Below are 19,769 nucleotides of genomic sequence, written 5' to 3'. Positions count from 1 at the left end.
CATTTCAAAATCACCATCACAAAAGTACAAACAGATTCAACTTTTACACATGGATCACGAGTTGCATCAATACAATCAATGAATATTACAATCATTTCAATATGGTTAATGCAGACAATCAGATAATGGTATTGGAGTTATCAACATACATCATGTTGCACTCTGAGGTGCTTCAATACAATTAGTATTCAGTGAATACATTCATTTTGAGCTGTACAGCCCGAGGGGCTCTCAACAGTTCCCAGCCCCTCGGTGCACTATGGCAGAAAGGTCTTAGACAGCAACCTTTCCCCATTGCGTCTTTGCGGTGCCTGCCCCAAGCTTTAGTGTGTCCCTCAGCATGTAGTCCTGGACCTTGGAATGTGCCAGTCTGCAACACTCGGTCGGGGACAACTCTTTGCGCTGGAAGATCAACAAGTTTCGGGCACACCAAAGAGTGTCTTTCACCAAGTTGATGATCCTCCAGCTGCAGTTGGTGTTTGTCTCAGTGTGTATAGCCCGTAGAGCACAGAGTCTTGTGGCACAGAACTGCTTGGGATGAACCTCGACAGAAACCACTGCATCTCTCTCCAGACCTTCTTTGCAATCCACAAGGAGGTGGACAACGGTCTCATCCCCACCACAGCCACCTTGAGGGCAACGTGCAGAAGGGGTGAGACTCCTGGCGTGTTGGAAGGATCTAATGGAGAGGGCCTTTCTCACCACCAGCCAAGCTACATCTTGGTGCTTGTTGGAAAGTTCTGGCGATGAGGCATTCTGCCAAATGACTTTGACAGTCTGCTCAGGGAACCATCCCACAGGATCCACTCTCTCCTTTTCCCGCATGGCCTCTAAGATATTACGTGCCGACCACTGCCTGATCGACTTGTGGTCAAAGGTGTTGCTCTGCATAAATTTTTCCACGAGGGACAGGTGGTATGGCACGGTCCAATTACTTGGAGCGTTCCGCAGCAGCGTAGCCAGACCCATCCTTTGCAACACCAGGACAGTTAGAACCTCAGCATGTAGTGACACTTGGTATTTGCGTACTGAGGGTCTACGCACAGCTTGATGCACCCGCACACACAGGTGGCCATCAGTATGTGGACGATGTTGGGCACGTTATTTCCCCCCTTATCTACAGGCTTGGACATCACGTCCCTGCGGCCACGATCCATTTTTGACCTCCAGATAAAGCGAAAGATGGCTCGGGTGATCGCCATCGTGCAGGAGTCTGGAATGGGCCAGACCTGCGCCATGTACAGCAACAGCGAGAGTGCCTCACCGATCCTTTGTCCCCTTCACCGTCAGGGCTGATGACCAGGTTCTTACCCGCAATGGAGAGGGAGCATCACTCCCACATGCCCAGTTTTCTTTGCATCATAGACACTCGCTCCTTCCAGTTTCTAACACAGGCCCCGGTCCCTCCAAACCATATCCCCAGCACCTTCAGGCCATCAGCCCTGACGGTGAAGGGGACAAAGGATCGGTCAGCCCAGTTCCCAAAGAACATCGCCTCGCTCTTCCCATGATTTACCTTGGTTCCTGAGGCCAGTTTGAACTGGTCGCAGATGTGGATCAGTCTGCACACCGACAGCAGATCCGAGCAGAAGATGGCGACATTGTCCATGTACAGGGAGGCTTTGACCTGAGTGCCTCCACTGCCTGGGATTGTCACTCCTCTTATGCCCGGATCCTTCCTGATGGACTCAGCAAAGGGTTCTATGCAACACACAAACAGGACAGGGGAGAGAGGGCAGCCCTGCCTGACTCCAGATTTCGTAGGAAAGCTATCTGATTCCCACTCATTGATTGAGACTGCGCTACTGATGCTAGTGTAGAGCAGTTGGATCCAATTGTGATTTCCCTCCCCAAACCCCATTTTGGAAAGCAAATCCACCATATAGGTGTGCGATATTCTGTCAAAGGCCTTCTCCTGATCCAGGCTGATGAGGCAGGTATCCACACCCCTGTCCTGCACGTAGGCAATCATATCCTTGAGCAGCACGAGGCTGTCAGAGATCTTCCTGCCTGGCACAGCGCAGGTCTGGTCAGAGTGGATCACCAATTCCAGAGCAGACTTGACCCGATTGGCAATGACTTTGGACAGAGTCTTATAGTCCACATTCAACAGTGAAATGGGTCGCCAATTTCTAATTTCCTCCCTTTCCCCTTGTGCTTGTAGATGAGGGTGATGATGCCTTTCCTCATGGATTCTGACATGCTGCCAGCCAGAAGCATACTCTCGTACACTTCTAGCAGGTCTGGGCTGATCCAGTCTCACAGAGCCAAATAGAACTCCGCCGGCAAGCTGTCGCTTCTGGGTATTTTATTCTTCTCGAGGGCCTTAGTCAGTTCGTCAGGAGTTAGCAGTTTGTCCAGGCTCTCCCATGTCCTGTTGTCTAAGACCTCCGTGATAGAGGACAGGAAGGACTGGGAGGCCTGTGGACTTCACGTCATACAATCCGGCATAAAAGGATTTGCTGATCCTCAAAATGTTGGACTGCGATGACTTTGCTGAGCTGTCTTATTCCTTCAGACTGCTGATCACAGAGCTCTCTCTGTGTACCTTTTGGAAGAAGAAACGTGAGCACATCTCATCCTGCTCCACGGAGCGGACTCTGGACCGGTAGATGATCTTGGAGGCCTCCGAGGCAAAGAGCGAGGCTTGCTGGCTCTTCACCTCTTGGAGTTCCTCCTTGACATCGACCCCCATCAACTGCAGCCGGAGCAGGTTCTGCATGTTTTTCTGGAATCGGGACATTTCCCTTTGTTCCTTTCTAGCTTTCTGGGTGTCTTTGAGGATGAAAAATCTCTTGATGTTTCCCTTGATCACTTCCCACCAGTGTGTCAGGGACTCAAAGAGGCGTTTCACGGTTCTCCAACCTTTGTAATCCCTCTTGAGCTCCTCAATGTTTTCTGGGGTCAGCTGTTGCATGTTTAGCTTCCATGCCCCCCTGCCCATCCTCTGGTCTTCCTTTAAGTGACAGTCAGCCAGTAGGAGGCAGTGGTCAGAGAAGAACACCAACTTGACGTCGGTGGATCTGACTGCGAACGCACGGGACACAAACAGGAAACCTACCCTGGAACGGATGGACCCGTCTGGCCGCGACCAGGTGTATCTGGATTACTGAAGACGTCATGCAGCTTGGCATCCTTAACTGTTTCCATCAGGGATCGGGACGTAGCGTCCAATCTGCTGTTGGCCCTGCCGGATCATCCAACCGCATCGATGATGCAGTTGAAGTCACCGCCCAGAAAGACCGGTCTGGAGGTCACCAGCAGAAATGGGAGCTGCTGAAAGACCTCCAGCCGCTCGCCCTTTTGTGCTGGGGTGTACACGTTAATTAACCGGAGTGGAGCATTCTTGTACATTACGTCTGCTACGAGGAGGTGCCCGCCCACCACTTCCTTAACCTCTGAGACGGTGAAGTTGCCTCCCCGCAGCAGAATACCCAGGAAAGAGGAACTAGAGTCGTTTCCTCCAGGCCTGCATTTGTTGCTCATCACTAATTGGCCTTGAATTGAGTTGCTTTTCAAAGAGCAGGTAAGATTCAACCACATTGCTGTGGGCCTGGAGTCACGTGTAGGTCACACTCGTTAAGGATGGCAGATTTCCTTCCTTAAAGAACATTAGTGAACCAAATGGGTTTTCACAGCAATTGATGATCGTTGTCATGATCATCATTACTGAGACTTGCTTTATATTCCACATTTAGTTATTTGAATTTAAATTCCACCAATTGCTTTGGTGGTATTTGAAACCATGTCCCCAGAGCATATTAGCCTGGACTTCAGGATTACTAGTCGAGTGATATTACCACAAGGTTACCATCTCCCCTCAGGTAACCACAGGTAGCGATAGAGAGTTTGCAGAAATATTAAATAATTAATTTGGTTCGATATTTACCAGGGAGAGAGAACAGATGGACTTGGCATTGGCTGATGAGATGAGCAATGAGATAAGTGCATTTAAATTAATAAAAAGAATGTATTGAATAAACTAAAATCAAAGAGGATAAACCACCAGTCCGGATGGACTCCATACATATGTTAAAAAATTCTAGGGAAGAGATAGCAGAGGCTCATTTATTTAACAATTTATTAGACAAAGTGTAGTGCCAGAAAACTAGTGACTAGCTACTGTAATTCCTATATTTAAGAAAAGGGACAGACCATGCCCAGGGAACTGTAGACCAATCAGCTTGACATCGGTGGTAGGAAATATAATGGAATCCACACCACAGGAGAGGATAGAATAACATCTGGAAGATAAAAATATAATGAATAGTCAGCATGAATTTTGAAAGGAAAAATCTTGCTTGACCAACCTTTGTAAGTTTTTTAAAGAGATTACAGAGTAGATAATGGTATTGCCGTAGGTATAATTTATCTGGATACTCAAAAGGCCTTCAATAAGGTGTTCCATAATAGGCTAAAGATTAATGTCAGAGAATGCAGAATCAGGGGTCAAGAGGCTAAATGGATTGCTAGCTAGCTTCTAGACAAAGAGCAGAGAAAGGGAGTAAAAGGTAGTTATTCAGAGTAGCAGAATGTGGGAATTGGTGTTCCACAAGGATCAGTGCTGGGACCATTGCTGTTCACAATTTAGCTGTTTTACCTCCTGCACAATCATAATAGCCTTTTCTTGGCACAGATGCAGAAAGCATTCAGTATTAGCCTAAGCAATGGTTTCAACTCCTAAGTATTATTTTGCATTTAGAACTGCTCTCTCAACAGCTTGTTTTGATCCACTGACTTTATTTTTTAAACATGCATTTTCCTCCTGATGTTTCAACTGGTTTCTAGCTTCTTGAGTTTCAATCACTGATCTGCCAGCATTCAGGTTAGAGATATGCTGCTGCAACAACAAAACAGTCATTCACTTTTTGGACAGCTCCAAATTCTGAACCTACTGGTTCAGTTGCTGTACCTCCTGACCTTTCCAATTAATAATCGCATCAACTCTGAGTACAAAATTGAGGCTGGAAATAAGATGGCCTCTCATCCTCCCACTTTTTAAAAACTTCTGGCGTATCATATCTTGGATAAACTGTAGTTTCTGCTTGAAGATCTATTTAACATTTTTGGATGACGTGACTTTATCTGTTCTTGTGTAAGTGCCTTTATTTGCTGATGAATCCGTCAAAGTCTCCACGCTCCCCAAAGATTTTCCCTCCCAAGATGCATGCTGGCCAAACTTGCTATCTCAAAACTTTGACTATTTCCAAAAAAGTACTCACGACCTAGCCAGTCCTACCTGGATGCTACTGCTCATTTTAGGGGGTTTTGAGCCCTTCACTGTTATGGGAATGGACTGGCAAAACGTTCAATCATGTGACTACTTTAATGAGATAGAACAAGTTTATTAAGTTTTCAGGTAAACTATAGCAATAAACTCAGGCAGCGATTTACAGTATAACACAGCTATATACTTCTCATATGACTGAGGAGCGCACAATGGCTTCTCTTCTTGCAGTTTTTAGTCTTCAGGCTCTTCTTCTGTTTCTCTCTTTCTCTCCTGCTTCCTTGTCTCTTGTTTTCTAGATTTCTCCACTGTGCGAATCTGATCAATGCATCTTATTTTATCCTGGCTCTTATCCAATTGACACCCCTCCGCCTTCTCCCCAATCATTTTCAGCCTCATGGCGATCATGCTTTACTTGGCCTACCTGGAATAGTTTGTGACTATTGCTAACGTTACATATTTACATAATGCATTTTGTATTTACCCCCATATCTCATCTGAGGTTTCTTATCTTGTAAAGAGAGACATCTATATTCCATTCTTACGCAAGCAGTTTCTCACAGACAGGCTTCAAATTCTCAGCTTTTTGCTACAGTAACCAGCAAAACTTGACATAAACTCCCAGAGTCCCTCTATCTTGGGATCTTTTCCAAATTGTGCCTGCTTGTAAGTTTTCACACTTTATTACAAAATTGTCTTGGTAGTATAGTAAAGTTAGATGTTAGTTTCTAATAATAAAGTTAGATTTTAACAATTAGTATTCTGGTTCATTACCTAATAATCTTACATGAGGTAGTGCATTTGGATAGGAAGAATAGGGAGATCACATCACATGGAAGGTGCAGTCTAAGTGGGGTAGAAGAACAAAGGGGTTTCTAAGTACAAATATCCAATCACTATAAGTTGTACCACAGGTTAGCAAGGCCTTTTTTAAAAAAAACAACCAAGCACTAGGTTTATTTCTAGAGGGTTAAAACTAAAAAGTAAGGAAGTTATGTTTAACCTGTATCGAACCTTGATTGGACCACACTTAAGAGTGCTGTGTGCCGTCTGGTCGCCACATCATAAATAGGATATAGAGGCACTGGAGAGAGTTCAGAGAAGGTTTGCAGGGATGATAATAGAAATGTGTGAGCTTACATACCAGAAAAAAATTGAAAAAAATTCTCTTTCTCTCACACACACACACTCTCCATCTCTCTGCCCCCCTCTCTCTCTCTCTCTCACTTTCTCACAATCTCTCTCTCTCACTTACTCTTTCCCTCACTCCCGCTCACGCACTCTCATCCGCTGCCGCCCGCCCGCGCCCCCTCCCCCTCTCCCTCTCATGTGCCTGTGCCCTCTCTCACGTGCCCATGCCCTCCGTCTCACACACACATACATGCCCCTCTCCTCCCTCTTTTCCCCCCCTCCCTCCCCTCTCTCTTTTTCTCTCTCGTGTCCCTCCCCTCTCTTTCACACACATACGTACCTGCCCCCTCCCCTGCCCCTCCCCCTTCCCCCTCTTCCCCCCTCTCTTTTTCTCTCTCATATGCCCATCCCCTCTCTTTCACACACATACGTGCCTGCCCCCTCACCTCCCTCCCCCTCCCCCTTTCCCCCTCCCTCCCCCTCTCTTTTTCTCTCTCACATGCCTGTCCCTCTCTTTTTTCCCTTCATATGTCCCTCCCCTCTCTTTTACACACACGTACCTGCCCCCTCACCTCCCTCCCCCCTCTCTTTTTCTCTCTCACTTGCCCGTCCCCTCTCTTTCACACACATACGTGCCCACCCCCTCACCTCCCTCCCCTCCCCCTCTCCCCCTTTCCCCTCCCCCTCTCACATGTGCCCGCGCTCTCTCTCTCTCTCTATCTCATGTGCCTGCCCCCTCTCTCTTAACACTGAAGAAGCTATTTTCCTTTGTTTGTTGTTGAAAATGTTCCATATATGTATAATAAAATTGTTTTGTAATTCTTTTTCCTCTCCAGGTATGGTGATGCCCTGAATAATAATCTAGTTGTTGGAACTCTGGCCTGGCCTTCTCCTTGGGTTATTGTGATAGGTTCCTTTTTCTCTACATGTGGAGCTGGGTTACAGAGCTTAACTGGGGCTCCACGCTTGTTGCAAGCCATAGCTAAAGACAATATCATCCCTTTCCTACGGGTTCGTACAACTATATATTTGTTTTGATTAAGCCTTCTTGCTGCTGTAACCTCTGGAATATATATTTTTAGGGCAGTGTTTGTACAAATTAATTTGCAGTTTGTGCTGAGTAATTAATGGCAACTTACAATTGTATTTTTTACGTATAGAAAGTTCAAAATTCCTTAAATAAGTTCTGGAGTATATTTTTCCAGCTGCCTCTCCCTGACACATCTTCAAGCTGTCCCCATGTACACTCCCTGGCTCATTTAAACTTCATTTCACATGTTCCAATAATTGAAAGATTAATCATTACAAAAAAAATTCCAGTTTTTTCAGCAAAAACAATAACAGTAAACCTTTGACTTGTTCTCAAATTAGTTTTATTGGGAATGATAGCTGGCCCTATTTTTCATTGTTGATAGTTGGTCCTTGTCCATATAACTGGTGAGCAGGAGCAAAGACTGCTCATTAGCTGCCATTTCAAAATTTAATAAGAACAAATGCCACATGAAAAGCAACATTTCAAAATGTTTCAACTCTTCAGTGTCTAATTTCTTTTATAATTAAACAGAAAATGCCAGAAATACTCAGCCGGTCAGGTAGCAGTTTAGTAATAGGTCAGTCACACAAGTTTCAATTTCCCTTCTTCTGAGCTCATTTCCCGTTTCTATCTCACTTTTTCTCAAAGAAATAAACCACTTTCAATAAGTTTGGCTCAGCAGATATCTCCATGTTAATAAATTGTGATTAATGATTAGGTATAAAAACTTTGATGCATAACAGTTCAGAGCAAAAATTCTTTTCAAAGATATTTTAAATTCACTTCTTTGCCTTGGTTTTTGTTTATTCATTCACGGGACGTGGGCTTCACTGGCTGGGTCAGCATTTATTGCCCATCCCTTGTTGCCCTTGAGAAGGTGGTGGTGAGCTGCCTTCTTGAACCACTGTAGTCCATTGGTGTAGGAATACCCACAGTGCTGTTAGGAAGGGAGTTCCAGGATTTTGACCCAGCAACAGTGAAGGAACAGTGATATATTTTCAAGTCAGGGTGGTGAGTGACTTGGAGGGGAACTCCAGGTGGTGGTGTTCCCATCTGTCTGTTGCCCTTGTCCTTCTAGATGGTGGTGGTCATGGGTTTGGAAGGTGCTGTCGAAGGAGCCTTGTTGAATTCCTGCAGTGCATCTTGTAGATGGTGTGGTCTTTCTTTTCTTCACTGTCATTTTGGTTTCTCTACCAAATATCAGAGGTTTATAGTATCTCATCAAAGGATTTTTAAAGCATAAAATGTAGCTTTTTTTAATACCCTGTGTACACTCTAGATAGTGTATCAGAATTTATAGCTTCAGTAAAGAAAACGCATGCATTTTATCTGATGCTTTCCACATCACAATGTCTCAAAATATTTGACATCTTCTATTTTGGTAACAATTATTTTAACTGGTGTCAGTTTCCCTGAATTAAGAATTTTTGAAAAGGTGATGAAATGAATCAGAAATAATGTGACCTTACATTTATGATTTTGAATTTTAAAATTTTGTTGGTATCTTTAATATTGCAGGTGTTTGGCAATGGAAAAGTCAATGGTGAGCCGACCTGGGCCCTGCTTTTAACAGCTATTATAGCTGAACTTGGAATTCTGATAGCTTCTCTTGATATGGTGGCTCCCATTCTCTCAATGTAAGTGAAATTTCTTATTTAAAAACTTTCATTTCCATTTTGAATCAATCACTGTTGTAAATTTTAATTTTTCAAAAGTCTTGCGTTTCACTGTCTTCTGCATCTCTTCACTTCCATTATTAAAAATATTTTCCTTGCCTTTCCCCTCTTTTTTCTGGATTTTTAAAAAATAAAGTATCTATTAATTTCAAAGTTAATCAAGAGATATCCAAAACCTAGCATTGGACACTAGGCAGAACACGTACATCATTATGTGAGTAAATAAAAGCCTGCATATACAGTTCTCTAAGGTGGGAGCTTAACATTTGCTTGTTCAAATTTGTTCTCTTGGTCATTTTGGTTTAGTACTCAATATATTTGCATAAATGGTAACAACAGGAGGAACTCTTCCAGTTTTTTATTCTGTGCTTTGGATCATTAGACTTTGGCAATTAAAATAATCATTTTTGATCAGCATCTAATCAAGATGAGTGACAGGATCTCGGGCATTGTAGCTAATCTTACAGCTGTATTTGCTTTAGTGTTATTGCATTTGCAGATCTTTCTGCATTATATCAACTTACAAATTCACACCAAATTTAACTGTACATTTCAAAATTGTTTCGCAGCTTCTGATTCTGTTTGGGGAATAATTTCAAAATGCTACTAAACTCTGAATTCCTTTACTTCAGCTCTCTATGGGAAATTACTTCCTTGGGCATTTCTTGTAGAAAACCAGATGGGTATGGTATTGAAATTAAGCTGGAAAATGAAATTATAGAATAGGGAAAGCAGAGAAATTCAGAAAAGAGCGGAAAATGAAAGATATTTTAAATAGAAGTAAACAAGTGTAGGAAACAGTGCAAGTGAACACAGCACCTGGAGAAAGGGAGCCCAGTAGCTAGAGTGCTGGAGAAGGGAAAAAGTCCAAATTTGCTTTGAATAAAATTTATTTTCTGTTGGCATCTACGATATACGGGGAGTTTAGATGTTACTCTGCAGCATGTGATTCCAAACAAATTGAGTCAGTAACTGTACTGATGATGTCTGTGGCCATGACTGTGGCTTATTTTTTACACCCTTCAAGCTAACATGAATGAATGGCAAATACCTCAAGGGCGAAGAGTATGAGACAAAAACATGCAAAAGAGATTTTGCCCCTGAACAGCACTTCAGTTTGTGCATTGTACTTCACAGGAGACTGCGCATTGTCCTTCTAATGGCCAGTCTATCCTTACTACTCTGCCCCAATCTCTCTATCCTGTTCTTTTCGCTTATGTTTGACTTTCTTGTAGGTCTTTGGGCTTGAGGAACTTTCCTAATGACCTTTGGGATTGGGCTTTGTTCATCAAGCAGTGGTTTCAGTTGTTTCTTTTGTTTACTTATGTAAACTTATTAATTAATGATGCTTTTAAGAATTTTTGGCTGTTTTACCTCAGTTAACTTAGTTATTTAATTGTCTGTACTTATATATAAAAATAATCACAAGGTACTGAAAAAATGAAATTAGAACTTCTGAATTTGGCTGTGGAGAAAGTGAAAATGGAATAAATGCAAGGAAAGACAATGGAGAACTAAGACTGAAGAATTAAAACATATTCAAATGGAAAGTAATTTTAAATTAACAATTGCAGCTTGTATGGTACAGCATGAGCAACTAAGAAGTTGGCACATGACACAACTTGGAAGTATTGTGAACTTTGAGGAGGTTGGTGATATACTTCAAGAGGACACAGGCAGACTGGTGGAATGGAAGAACAGATGACAGATGAAATTTAATGCAGAGAAGTTTAAAGTGACATGTTTTGGTGAGAAGAACTATATAAAATATAGTTCTAAAGGGGTTGCAGGAGCAGAGGGACTGGGATATATCTCCACAAATCATTAAAGATGGGAGGATAGGTTGAAAAATTGGTTAATAAGGCATACAGGATCCTGGGATTTTTAAATAGAGGCATAGAGTACAAAAGCAAGGACATTATGATAAAATTTGATAAAACTCTGATTCAGCCTGAGCTGGAGTGTTGAGTCCAATCCTGGGCATCAGACTTTAGGAAGGATGTAAAAGCAGCAGATAAGGTGCAAAAAAGATTGATAATAATCATTCTAGGGATGATGGTCTTCAGTTATGTGGATGGATTGGAGAGGCTGGGGCTGCTCTCCTTGGAGAAGAGATAGTTGAGAGGAGATTTGATAGAGGCGTTCAAAATCATAGGGGGCCTTAACAGAGTAGATAGAGAGAAACTGTTCCCGTTGGTGGAAGGTTGCGAATCAGAGGACACCAGTTTAAGGTGAATGACTAAAGAACCAAAGGCAGCATGAAGATAAACTTCCTTATGCAGCAATGTTTAGGATCTGGAATTCACTGCCTTTGAGTGTATTGGAGGCAGTTATATCCTACAAAGGGAATTGGATAATTATCTGAATAGAAAATGTTTTTCAGGGAGAAGGTGAGGGATTGGGACAAACTGAGTTGCTCTTGCAGAGACGTGGCTCAGACACAATAGGCCAAATGCCCTCTTTCTTTGCTGTTGTCATACATGATTCTAAATTAACAATATTCACGCATCACATTTTTCTGTTCTTTTTTAATTGTTAACTGTTAAATGGGAAAAAGAGGTCCATAAAGTTTACAGTGCAGAAGGAGGTGATCAAGGCCATAGTATCTGGCTTATGCTTGATTTTATAATTATACAGTTATATTCTTGTTCCTATTTTTCAGGTTTTTCTTAATGTGCTATTTGTTTGTAAACTTGGCTTGTGCGGTGCAAACACTTCTACGAACTCCCAACTGGCGTCCAAGATTTAAATACTATCACTGGTAAGAACACGTTAAAGGGTATTAAATGTATCTTCTACTCTACATGTTTATTTTTTTTTAAGTGAGAAGCCAGATGAACATTTTATTAGCATCTTTTACCCTTCAATCAATATTTTTGAACGGTTAACCTCAGGGTTTACAGGTCAAGATGATTTGTGGTATTTATGAAGTAGTACATCAATCAGATTCATACAGAGGGGAATCTATACAGTTTTCGGCAGTTGAGTTTGAGTGCACATGGATGGGAATAAGTTTGATTTGTTTTTGTCAGTTGATCACAGCATATGGATGCTTAATAAAAGTAATTTTAAAATTATCTTTGGATCATTAGTTCTCCCTGCTTGTAATCAACTGTTAAATCTAAGTCATGTAAAATGCACAATTTTATAAAGGTGAATTTTAATTTACTGTTTTTTTCTTGTAGGGCTTTGTCATTTTTAGGTATGAGCATGTGCATTGCCCTTATGTTCATTTCTTCATGGTATTATGCTCTTGTGGCAATGGTAATTGCAGGAATGATATACAAATACATTGAATACCAAGGGTGAGTACTAAAAGGTTTAGAGGTTTTTCTTGACCACGTGATGCCTGAGATTTTCTTAATTCCTCAAGATGAAGTTCTCTGGTCTTATTTTTGAATATAGTTATAAAGAGATGCATAACTTTAAGGGCCAAAACAATTTAATTCGGGAGCTTTTCTCTTAAAGTGATGGGTCGGAATTTGTGCCATAATAATACTGCGCCAAACATCATGAAATTGCATCTTGCAATTACTAGGGTGAAACTTTACCACCCCATCTCAGCGGAGATGGGGCCAAAAAATGTGCCGAGCCATTCTAAATGCCATTGACTTCAGCGAGACTGTAAAATCCTGCTGGCATAAAATTAAGGCCCTATTTTCTACACTGGTTCTGCAATTGCTTTCTAATGTCAATTGGGATATAGTAAAGCTCTCTTTCTAAAATTCACATCTCCCAGGCCAGAGCCTTGTGATACAATACAAGTTGCTGAAGATCTGTTCTTGTTTTTCTTCATTCACTGGATGTGGTTGTCGCTGGTAATTTATTGCTTATCCCTAATTGCCCTTGAAGCTGATAGTGAGCCCAGTTACATGAATATAGCTGAGTGGCTTATTAGGCCAATTCAGAGGGCATTAAGAGCCAACCACATCACTGTGGGTCTGGAGTTGCATTGTGGAGTAATTCACCAGTGGTGAAGCAGTGAATAATAAGCCTAATTTGTGGCACTTGTCATCAATACTGCTTTTGTAGTTTATTCCGGGCTGATGTACAAGCATCTCCAAATCAGTAGACTAATTCAGTAGGCTCCAAAAGAATGTAAAAAATAAATTTTGACAGTAAATTCCCTTCCCTGAAGGACCAGATGGAATTTTATGTTAAGCCAGTAGTTTCATCATCATCTTTACTAATACTAGCTTTATATTCCAGATTTATTTAATTAACTGAATTTAAGTTCTCCACTTGCTGTCATGTTCAATAAACTCATGTGGTCATTAGTCCAGCCTCTAGATTGCAGCTCAGTAAACTAACCACTATGTTACCATACCCTTCTGGCAATATTAAGTCAATATTTATCTCTGTTTATATATTTTCAGAATGGCTGAATATAAATTAATACATTGGGCAGAATATTGAGCTCGGTGGACGGGTGCACACCTGACTCAGCTAAATGTAAAATTACGCGCGATGATTTCAGGCGAGCGTCCTGAAGTCATCGTGTAGTCCTGCGATATTTCGTTCGATGGGCGCACACCAGAGTTAGCAGCACACCCGCCGACAACTAAAAGGCCTATTAAAGCCATTAAAGAGTCATTAAATTCAAATTTACACTGCCCATCCATCCAACCTTATGTTTGGCAGGCAGGCGAAAACGCCAAGAGGCCTTTGAACTTTTTAGGAAACCTCATCCACAAGCGGGATGAGGTTTCCTAAAGCAAATATAAATAAAATAAAAATTTTACACTTTAATTAAAAACATGTCCCTGCTCATGTGACAGAGGGGACATGTTTTAGGACATTTTTATTTTTCTCATTTTTTTTAAACAGCGCTTCATCTTCCTGAGGCAGCTCCATGCCTCGGAGATTGAAGTGCTCTTACATGCGCATGCATGAAGTTCACACTAGGCCACACTCACCCTCCTCCCCCTCCCCCCGCCAACACAGGTACTGCTGCATGGTACTGCTTGCGTTCCAAGCTGAGCGGGCCTTATTTAGCCCGCCAGTGTGAAATTGTGACCCGATCCCGATCGTGGGTGGCAGTTGGCTTCCTGACTTCCCCGCCCATCCTGCTGAGCACTCCCACCAAGGGGAAAATTCTGCCCATTAGGTTGAAATTTCTACAGAAATCAACAAGCAAAACAAATTTTTAACTGGGCATCATTCCAGATCCACTGCTGTAGTCACTGTGATGTGTTATTTTTCCAGCAAATTGTGGAGTAATTCATCACTGGAGAAGCAGTGAATAATAAGTCTAACATGCGGCACTTGTTGTCAATACTGCTTTTGTAGCTTATTCCGGGCTGACGTACAAGCAGCTCCAAATCAGTAGACCAATCAGTAAGCCCCAAAATAATGTAAAGAGCAACGTAACAGAGTCCAGCAGAAGCTTTTCCAGGCAGCGTATCAAAATCCCAACTCTTGACCAGTTCATTCTCTCCTTTACAGAACCAAACCCATGAGCAGGTTATAGTCGTCGTAAATGATGCCCTTTGGAGTATCACAGAATTTGTTTTGTGATTTTCCCCCTTAACAATGGGAGGTTGTGGTGGTACTGGGAGGAGAGGAAAAGAAGAGTAATTTTTTCTTAACACTGGCCAGAATTTTTCCATCGGTGATTTGGGGGCGGGACCCACTCGCTGAAGTGGGATGATGTCAGGAGGAACCCCCAACATCATTTCCCCCATTTAAATATTCAGGAAGGTGAGCGGACGGCAAAATCAGCTGTCTGCCCGCCGATCTGTCAATGGCCAATTGAGGCCATTGACAAGATAATTAAGACAATTAAAGGCCCTGCCCGTCCAACCTTAAGGCTGGCAGGCAGGCCAGGAGCCCCAGCAGGCTTCTGAGAAACATGAACCTTCATCCACTGGTGAGATGAGGTTTCATGTCTGTTTTTAAAAACTTTAATAAAGTTTTAGTCATATTTATTAACATGTCCCATCTCGTGTGACATTGTCACATGAGGGGACATGTTAATTTTTTTATTTTTCTATTTTTTAATTTCATCAAACTGTCAGCACTCTCCCTGAGACAGCACTTAACCTCAGGGAGCAGTGCACTCTTTCACGCATATGTGCGAAAGAGCGCACTTTGATGTTGGGGAATATCCTCCCCCCGCACAACAGGAAGCGCATAGCGCTTCCCGTCAGGTGGCCCGCTGGGTGGGCTTTAATTGGCCCGCCCACTCAAAATGGCAGCGGGGCTCGTTTCAGCGGCAGAATTCAACTGCCTACCCGCCGCCGAGCCGGTGGGGCCCACCTGCCATCAAGGGCTAAATTCTGCCCATTGTGTCTCCTGCCAATGCAAGATGGACACTGACACCCATCTGCGCATGTGCAGAAAACTTAAAGCTGAATCTTGCTGACAATGGAAAACAACACAAATTTAAATTGCCACTCAGAATTTCAGATTGGATAAAACATAATCTATATATTCAGCATTCTAACTGAATTTTTCAAAAAATTGGTACAGATTTTTGTGTTCCTGACTTGGGCATATTGAATCATCGAGGTACAGAGCATCAAGAAAAATCAGATGACGAGGATCACATATCCATAAGGGAGCCAGCCAATTTCCCAACCTATTTTTAATCTTTGTGGCTGTGTGCAGGTGTTTCAGGAGCCTGAGAAGTAGGAACATGAAAATCTGCTCTATTGCATTTTAAAGGGAGTTTGAAGTCTCCATCGTCTATGTACATGCTCACTTATTTGAAATAGGTTTATGCCATAGAAAAATATAAAGCTAAAAGAAATTACCTAGGTGAAAATGGGCATTGCATTTTGTTCTGAATAAAGTAGCCCTTTCTGTTTTCAAAATCCTAGAAAAATTAGAAACTAAATGGAGAGGAGAAGTATCACACTGAGGTTGGGGGAATGAGTATAGTTCGGATCACTGTCACTCGCAATGACATCAGGGAGTGAAGCTGTACAACTGCACATGCATTGGCAGCAAAAGCAGCCTTTTCTTAAGTATAAGGTCAAGAGAGAATAACTCAAGTTCCATGAGAGGCATTTTGGGAGCAATCTGGAGCAGAACTTCACCTTCCCCATGGGTACTACCCTTGAAACTGTCTCATATCTCAGGATTAAGGTATTTACCTATTTAATGGTCCCAAGGGATTGTCCACCTCAAGGGGAGAAATTGGCTTTGCTCAGTTCAAGTCAGCTTTCTACTATGGACTTCTACCATGAGAAACAAATTTGATACTACCTAAATGTCTTTGCTTACACCAGCAACCAGAGCCTTTTGTGTCATGATTTCAGCTAGATTCAAGCTCTGCTGATGGTGGATATTTTGCTGCAATTATCTTAGCAGTTGGATCACTTCAATGCAAATTTTTATATTTTAATGCTTTCAAATATTGAAACTCAAGGATGATGTAAATGTCAGTTCAATATTATTTTAGATATTTTAATGATATTGGATAGTATGAAAAGAACAGATTAATTATGTCTTTTTTTACAGTGCAGAGAAGGAATGGGGTGATGGTATTCGGGGCCTGTCCTTAAGTGCAGCTCGTTATGCATTGCTGAGATTGGAAGAAGGTCCACCTCACACGAAGAACTGGAGGTAAAATAATGCAGTCAATTTAGAGCTTGCATTATGCAACCACAGAGTAACTAATAAGATGGTATAAAGCTTGACTGTATAAGAGCATTATATAAACATGAACACATTTATTTTAAACCTGACACAAATCCTTGTCTATGAATGGTTCATAACCCCAATCTGAACCTATTTTGAATTGTAACTATTGTGTTTAGGTTTAAGCTCTGGCATGTTTCATGTTATTCTCCATTTTGCAAGTATTCTTCTATCTTTGATATAAATACATAGCCGTGTCATTATTTTTCCTCTCACAATTATCTATTAAGCTAAAACAAAGCTACAGTCATTTTGTCCTACTCATGAAGACTATTCATACTTTAGTAAGTGAGCCAGTGGTCTTTTCACATTTTGTCAGCTTCTTATTTAGGAATACCTCTAAAAATTAGAGCCAGACCGTTCAGGAGTGTAATTAGGAAACACTTCTACATGCAAAGAGTGTTGGAATTTTAGAACTCTATTCCACAAATGACAATTGACATTAGATCAGTTGTTAAAAATATATCTGACATCAATTGTCATTTGTGGAAGAGAGTTCTAAACTTCTTGGTTAACAAATATATTGAGGATATGGGGCAAAGGTGGGTATGTGGAGTTAGGTCACAGATTAGGCATGATCTCATTGGATAGTGGAACAAACTCGGTGGGGAGTTGGGGGGAGGGGGCCTCCCATGCTAAATGTGCACAGAACCTCCAAGCTACAACTCTGGGCTCCATCCACAGCCATCTGAAGCTGTTTCGTAATTTTTTTAAAAATTCATTTATGTTTTAATTTTTCAATTGTTTTCAATAAAAGTTTCTAACATAAATTTATACTGGGCTATTCAGTTTCAATTTCATTGATCTAATTATGTTTGGGGGTGCCGACTGACCCAGCACACTCAGCTTCTCCCTTCTTCCCTCTTGCTTGCATGTTCTCTTTCTTTAGCATGATCAGTGCTGATATTTATTTCGTTCATTCTAGGATTGCCTGCCAGTGTGCTGAAGTGGAGCTTTGTTTAATTTATTGACTGCTAAGATTCCTATTAGGCCACACTTTTAATGATAATTTTGGGAAACGCAGCTAGTTAGGTCCTTTGGTTATTAATTGCCACCCAACTAAAGTCTGCTATTTTATTATTCAGTTTGGGGGAAGTCCTTTAATGAAGATTGAAGGGCACTTTTTTTTCTTCCTCACCAATATTACTCCACTCTATTTCAACTCTTTCTGTTTTAACCCTGACAATGCTCAGCATTCGTATAAGCTAAATTTATTTTGAATTATCCCAATAATTCTTAAATTTTTTTCCTAGGCCTCAATTATTAGTTATGCTGAAACTAGATGAAGACCTGCACGTGAAGCATCCCAGATTGCTAACATTTGCCTCTCAGTTAAAAGCTGGCAAAGGTCTTACAATTGTTGGCTCTGTTATCCAAGGAAATTTCTTGGAAAATTATGGAGAAGCACAAGCCGCTGAACAAGTATGATTTGAAATTCTATGATTTTTGTGTTGTTATGACCGATGCAGTTGGTAAATCAGAGTTTTTAAAATTCCCAGAGAGAAACTTTAAACAATTGTCATAACCTATAATTTAAGTGTTATGTTTGCAATGCAACTCTAAATTCAGGAATCAGACCACCAGTTCTTGAGGCTGTACACTAAACTAATTGAAACATTTTATTTAACGTTTTATCAATTTACGCGGGTTAAAATACATACACATGGCTACAAATTACTACTATCATAACTTTTAACAAATTCCCAAGCTAACCTCCATTAAGGCAACAGCAGCCCTTGGACTTAAATAAACACCAGGCAAAGCATTTTCGCCTTACAAATTCAAAAAGAGGCTCTTTTCACGGTGGAGCCAGTTGGAGGCCTGCAGCTGCCTTTTGATCTTACATTGTCTCTGCTCTGTACACCCGAAAACTACTGAAGTTATATTACCACCACTGATTGAATTCAAATTTTCACTGGCCAGAATTTTCCAGCAGATGTGTGGGTGGAGGAGCCCGCATGTCAGTGCTTAAAATGTTGCGCAAGCGTGCCGACGTCAACGCGCGGCATCATGATATTTCAGTCAGCGAGCACGCTCAGCAGCGGGGCATTCGTCCGCCATTAATTGAAGGCCTCGTTAAGGCCCTTAACTTGCCAATTGTCCTGGATTTTGAGGGGCCCGTGTGAACTTCGGGTCAGCGCACAGGCCCAACGGGCAGGCGGGTAGGAGATTTTTTTAATAAAACTCGTGCAGTGTAGGGAAATGTGGACTCAGAAAGGTTGTTCATGTTTTCCACGTAGGGTTAATTGCTGAAAGTGTTTTAAAGTTGCCTGTGTGATTGTTAGCCATTCTCATCGATTTCCAAGAGTTTTTTGTGTACTTTGAAACCAGTCAGTCTGCAGACAGCATTCTTTCATGGGCCTGCAGCTTTCCAGAGGCCTCCTGGGGGTATGGGTTCTGACCTCTCCACTGGAGGCAGCTCCCCTGAGGAGGAAAGGAAGGATAGAATAAGAAGGAAGCCAGGACTGGACAATCAGCCTCCAAGGGAGCCACCTTTGGGTGGCCAGGTGCAGGCACAAGCGGCGCAGAGCCAAGAGGTTGTCCAAGGTGGAAGGGGCTGCAGAAGATGCCACAATCCTGCTGCCGGGGTATACAGGCGGCGAAGCAGCTACCTCAGTATGACTGAGGTGCAGTGCCGAAGGAGGCTGCAACTCTCAAGGGAGACAGTCAACTATATCTGTCAGATGATTGGCCCTGAGATCTCCCCTAACTGTGTGGGTGGATTCCCCATGCCAGCGGCTCTGAAGCTCACAGTTGCCCTCCACTTCTATGCCTCTGGCTCCTTCCAGGGCTCGGTGGGTGATCTTTGCGGTGTCTCCCAATCAGCTGAACACACTTGTGTCAAGCAGGTTACAGATGCTCTGTTCAGATGAGTATCTACCTTCATCCACTTCCCCTGCGACCAGGCAAGTCAGGCACAGTGAACCAGAGGCTTCGTGGCCATTGCTGGCTTCCCCCACATAGAGGGTGCAATAGACTGCACACATGTTGCCATCAAGGCATCAGCAGGTAAGCCCAGTGCTTTCGTCAACAGGAAGGGTTCCACTCCATGAACGTG

General features: G+C 42.2%; 1 protein-coding gene and 1 long non-coding RNA gene across 4 annotated transcripts in view; one reads left to right on the top strand and one right to left on the bottom strand.

The window, feature by feature from the left end:
* The window catches only part of slc12a4 (solute carrier family 12 member 4), a 128,975-nt gene that overhangs the window by 72,104 nt on the left and 37,102 nt on the right, over positions 1-19,769 (top strand). For all 3 annotated transcript variants that reach the window (XM_041191356.1, XM_041191355.1, XM_041191357.1), the window contains 6 exons: positions 7,195-7,369; positions 8,910-9,028; positions 11,730-11,828; positions 12,253-12,372; positions 16,532-16,636; positions 17,965-18,133. In XM_041191356.1, coding sequence (XP_041047290.1) covers positions 7,195-7,369; positions 8,910-9,028; positions 11,730-11,828; positions 12,253-12,372; positions 16,532-16,636; positions 17,965-18,133 — 787 coding nt within the window. The remainder of the gene's footprint in view (positions 1-7,194; positions 7,370-8,909; positions 9,029-11,729; positions 11,829-12,252; positions 12,373-16,531; positions 16,637-17,964; positions 18,134-19,769) is intronic.
* The window catches only part of LOC121279869, a 46,887-nt gene continuing 31,243 nt past the window's right edge, over positions 4,126-19,769 (bottom strand). Inside the window, exon 3 of the long non-coding RNA XR_005943515.1 lies at positions 4,126-4,244. This is a non-coding gene — a long non-coding RNA (uncharacterized LOC121279869). The remainder of the gene's footprint in view (positions 4,245-19,769) is intronic.

Source organism: Carcharodon carcharias, chromosome 7, assembly GCF_017639515.1.
Source record: "Carcharodon carcharias isolate sCarCar2 chromosome 7, sCarCar2.pri, whole genome shotgun sequence".
Classification (NCBI taxonomy): Eukaryota; Metazoa; Chordata; class Chondrichthyes; order Lamniformes; family Lamnidae; genus Carcharodon; species Carcharodon carcharias.
This window is presented reverse-complemented; position numbering and strand designations above follow the sequence as displayed.